At 37.2% G+C, this 3,423-nt stretch overlaps 1 protein-coding gene across 1 annotated transcript; it reads right to left on the bottom strand.

Moving 5' to 3' along the window:
- Positions 1 to 2,264: 2,264 nt before the first annotated feature.
- LOC141720057 (putative mitochondrial protein AtMg00860) lies at positions 2,265 to 2,744 on the bottom strand. Its single transcript, XM_074522411.1, has one exon. The coding sequence runs from the start codon at positions 2,742 to 2,744 to the stop codon at positions 2,265 to 2,267; it is 480 nt and encodes a 159-aa protein (XP_074378512.1).
- Between the last annotated feature and the right edge of the window lie 679 nt (positions 2,745 to 3,423).

Below are 3,423 nucleotides of genomic sequence, written 5' to 3'. Positions count from 1 at the left end.
TTTAAAGGTGCATTATGAAATATGAGGGGTCCCTCTGCTCTCTTCATTTTATCTTCTTAAATTCCCTTTTATCCCTCATCGATAACATGTGAAATCGTTTACCTCCATTTCTTTATCTAACCAGGCATTGAAACAGTTGTGCACACCAACTTGACCCCTCTAACTTATTACACGAGTGAATACATAATTTGAGAAAAAAACTATTTGTGCCGAATGATCAACATTCTTGTTAAAAGTTGTTATAACAACATACTGAATATCCAATTCTATTATACACAAATTTATAACAAAACTCTAGGTGGGGATATTACATCCTTTCCCCCTTAAACGGATTTCGTCCTCGAAATTCATTCCGTACTTGGTTTCACAAATAAATTGGGATACTTTAACTTCATCATTTCCTCCGGCTCCCAAGTTGCTTCTTCAATATTGTGGTTCCTCCAAATTACTTTCACCAAGAATATTTTCTTATTTCTTAGTTTTTGTTCACGATGATCAACAATTTCCACCGGATACTCCTCATACTGTAAATTTTCCTGAATGTCTATTGGTTCATATTCTATAACATGGGTTGGATTTGTTACATATTTTCATAGATATGACACATCAAAAACTTTGTGAATATGACCCAAACTTGGTGGTAGTGCTAGTTCATATGCTACTTCTCCCACTCGTCGAAGAATTTCGAATGGTCCAATATAACGGGGACTTAACTTTCATTTCTTTCCAAATCTCATAATTCCTTTCCATGGTGAAATCTTAAGAAATACAAAATCTCTTTCCTTAAAAATCACATCTCGACGATCCTTGTCTGCGTAACTCTTTTGTCTACTTTGAGCCGTTAAAATTCTCTTTTGAATCAACTTAACCTTCTCGGTAGTCACGCGAACCAACTCAGGTCCTAACAACTCTCTTTCTCCAACTTCATCCCAACACAACGGTGTTCGACATCGACGTCCATATAAAGCTTCGTATGGAGTCATCCCAATTGTCGCTTGATAGCTGTTGTTATAGGCAAACTCCACTAGAGGTAGATGGTCTTCCCAGCTTCCCTTAAAGTCTAACACACAAGCTCGTAACATGTCTTCCAGGATCTGGATTGTACGTTCTGATTGCCCATATGTTTGAGGATGGAAGGCGGTACTCATACTCAGTTTAATACCCATCTCTTGCTGGAAACTATTCCAAAATCTTGACGTAAATCTCGGATCTCTGTCAGACACGATTGAAATCGGCACTTCATGCAACCTAACTATTTCTTGAATGTACAACCTTGCTAATTTCTCCAGGGGTGATGTTTCCGATGTAGCTAAGAAGTGTGCACCTTTTGTTAGTCTATCCACGATAACCCAAATAACATCATTTCCTTTCTGAGTCCTTGGCATACCTGGTACAAAATCCATTGTAATATGTTCTCATTTCCATTCAGGGACTGGCAATGGCTGTAACAATCCTCCAGGCCTTTGATGTTCCACTTTTACTTGTTGACAAACTAAACATCTTTCTACCCATTCTGCAATTTCTCTTTTCATTTTAGGCCACCAGAAATATTGTCTCAAATCCTTATACATCTTTGTAGATCCTAGATGTACCGAAAAAAGTGACGAGTGAGCGTCTGATAAAAGCTCTCTCTTAATCTCTACATCGGATGGTACACATACCCGATCCCGAAACTTTACAATATCGTTAGTTCCTTTCTTGAAATCCTTTTTGCATAACTCAGAGTTGGAGCTTTTCAAAATTTTCTTCAAGAGTTCATCCTGCTTCTGAGCTTCCTTAATCCGTTCTAATAATGTCGGTCTAACTTCAATCTGATACAATAATTTTCACATTCTTCTGGTGTAATCATTTCAATTTCAAGTCTCTTAAGTTCCTCCAGATTGGTCGATCCCACTATGACACTTGATAAATTTCCAACCTTCTTACGACTTAATGCATCAGTTCCGGCGTTCGCTTTTCCAGGATGATATAAAATATCACAATCATAATCCTTCAACAACTCCAACCACCTTCTTTGCCTCATATTTAAATCTTTTTGCGAGAAAATATACTTTAAGCTTTGATGATCCATAAAGATCTTATACTTCTCTCCATACAAATAATGTCTCCAAATTTTAAGTGCAAAAACTACTTTCGCCATTTCTAAATCATGGGTGGGGTAATTCCTCTCATGATTTCTTAATTGACGAGACGCATAAGTGATCACTTTCCCGTGTTGCATTAGCACACACCCCAACCCTTTTTTTGACGCATCACTGTATATTTCAAAAACCCTCGGTTCCTTCTGGCAACGCAAGTACTGGGGCCGATGTCAATCGTTTCTTTAATTCACTGAAACTTTGTTCACATTCGTCGGACCAAATAAACTTGATATCCTTTCTCATGAGATTTGTCAATGGACTCGCTATCTTAGAGAAATCTTGGATGAACTTTCTATAATATCCAGCTAGGCCCAGAAAACTTCGAATTTCAGTTACTGTTTTTGGTCTTTCCCAATCCATGACCACCTCAATCTTTGCAGGATCAACAGAAATTACTTCCTCTGAAATTACATGTCCAAGGAAACTAACTCTTCTTAACCAGAATTTGCACTTAGAAAACTTAGCATATCTCAGGGGTTTTAACACTATTCTTATGTGTTCCTCATGTTCCCTCTCACTTTTAGAGTATATAAGGATGTCATCAATAAACACAACTACAAACTTATCCAGGAAATCCTTAAATACTCGGTTCATCAAGTCCATAAATAGTGCTGGTGCATTTGTTACTCAAATGACATGACTACAAACTCATAATGACCATATCGAGTCCTAAATGTCGTTAAAGGTATACTTTCTTTCTTCACACTTAATTGATGATAACCTGAGCGCAAGTCAATCTTCGAGAAATATTTAACTCCTTGTAATTGATCAAAAAGATCATCTATTCATGGAAGAGGATACTTATTCTTCACTGTTAATTTGTTTAGCTCCCTATAATCGATGCATAATCGTAGAGAACCATCATTTTTCTTCACGAACAATACGGGCGCTCCCCAAGAAGATACACTAGGCCTTATGAACTTTTTATCTAACAGTTCTTGTAGTTGGACCTTCAATTCAGCTAATTCCTTAGGTGTCATCCTATATGGTGCTTTAGATACAGGTTGTGCTTCTGGTACTAACTCGACACCAAATTCGACTTCCCTCTCAGGAGGCAACCCCGGTAATTCTTAAGGAAAAACATCTAAAAATTCTCGAACTATCGAAATATCCTCAATCTTACTTTCTTTCTCATTTTCTCTAATCACATAGACTAAGAAACCTTCACATCCTTTCTTTAACATTTTACTTGCTTTTAGAGCCGGTATCATAATACTAGGTTTTTCAAAGTTATCTCCTTTGAAATATACTTTCTTCTTGTTGGGCCCTATCAGACATATTC

Source organism: Apium graveolens, chromosome 4, assembly GCF_009905375.1.
Source record: "Apium graveolens cultivar Ventura chromosome 4, ASM990537v1, whole genome shotgun sequence".
NCBI lineage: Eukaryota > Viridiplantae > Streptophyta > Magnoliopsida > Apiales > Apiaceae > Apium > Apium graveolens.
The sequence above is the reverse complement of the archived record's forward strand: the minus strand, read 5'-3'. Positions and strand labels throughout refer to the sequence as shown.

Excerpts from the sequence above, each read along its gene's own strand:
- LOC141720057 (XM_074522411.1), bottom strand. The coding sequence starts at position 2,744 with ATGGACTTGATGAACCGAGTATTTAAGGATTTCCTGGATAAGTTTGTA.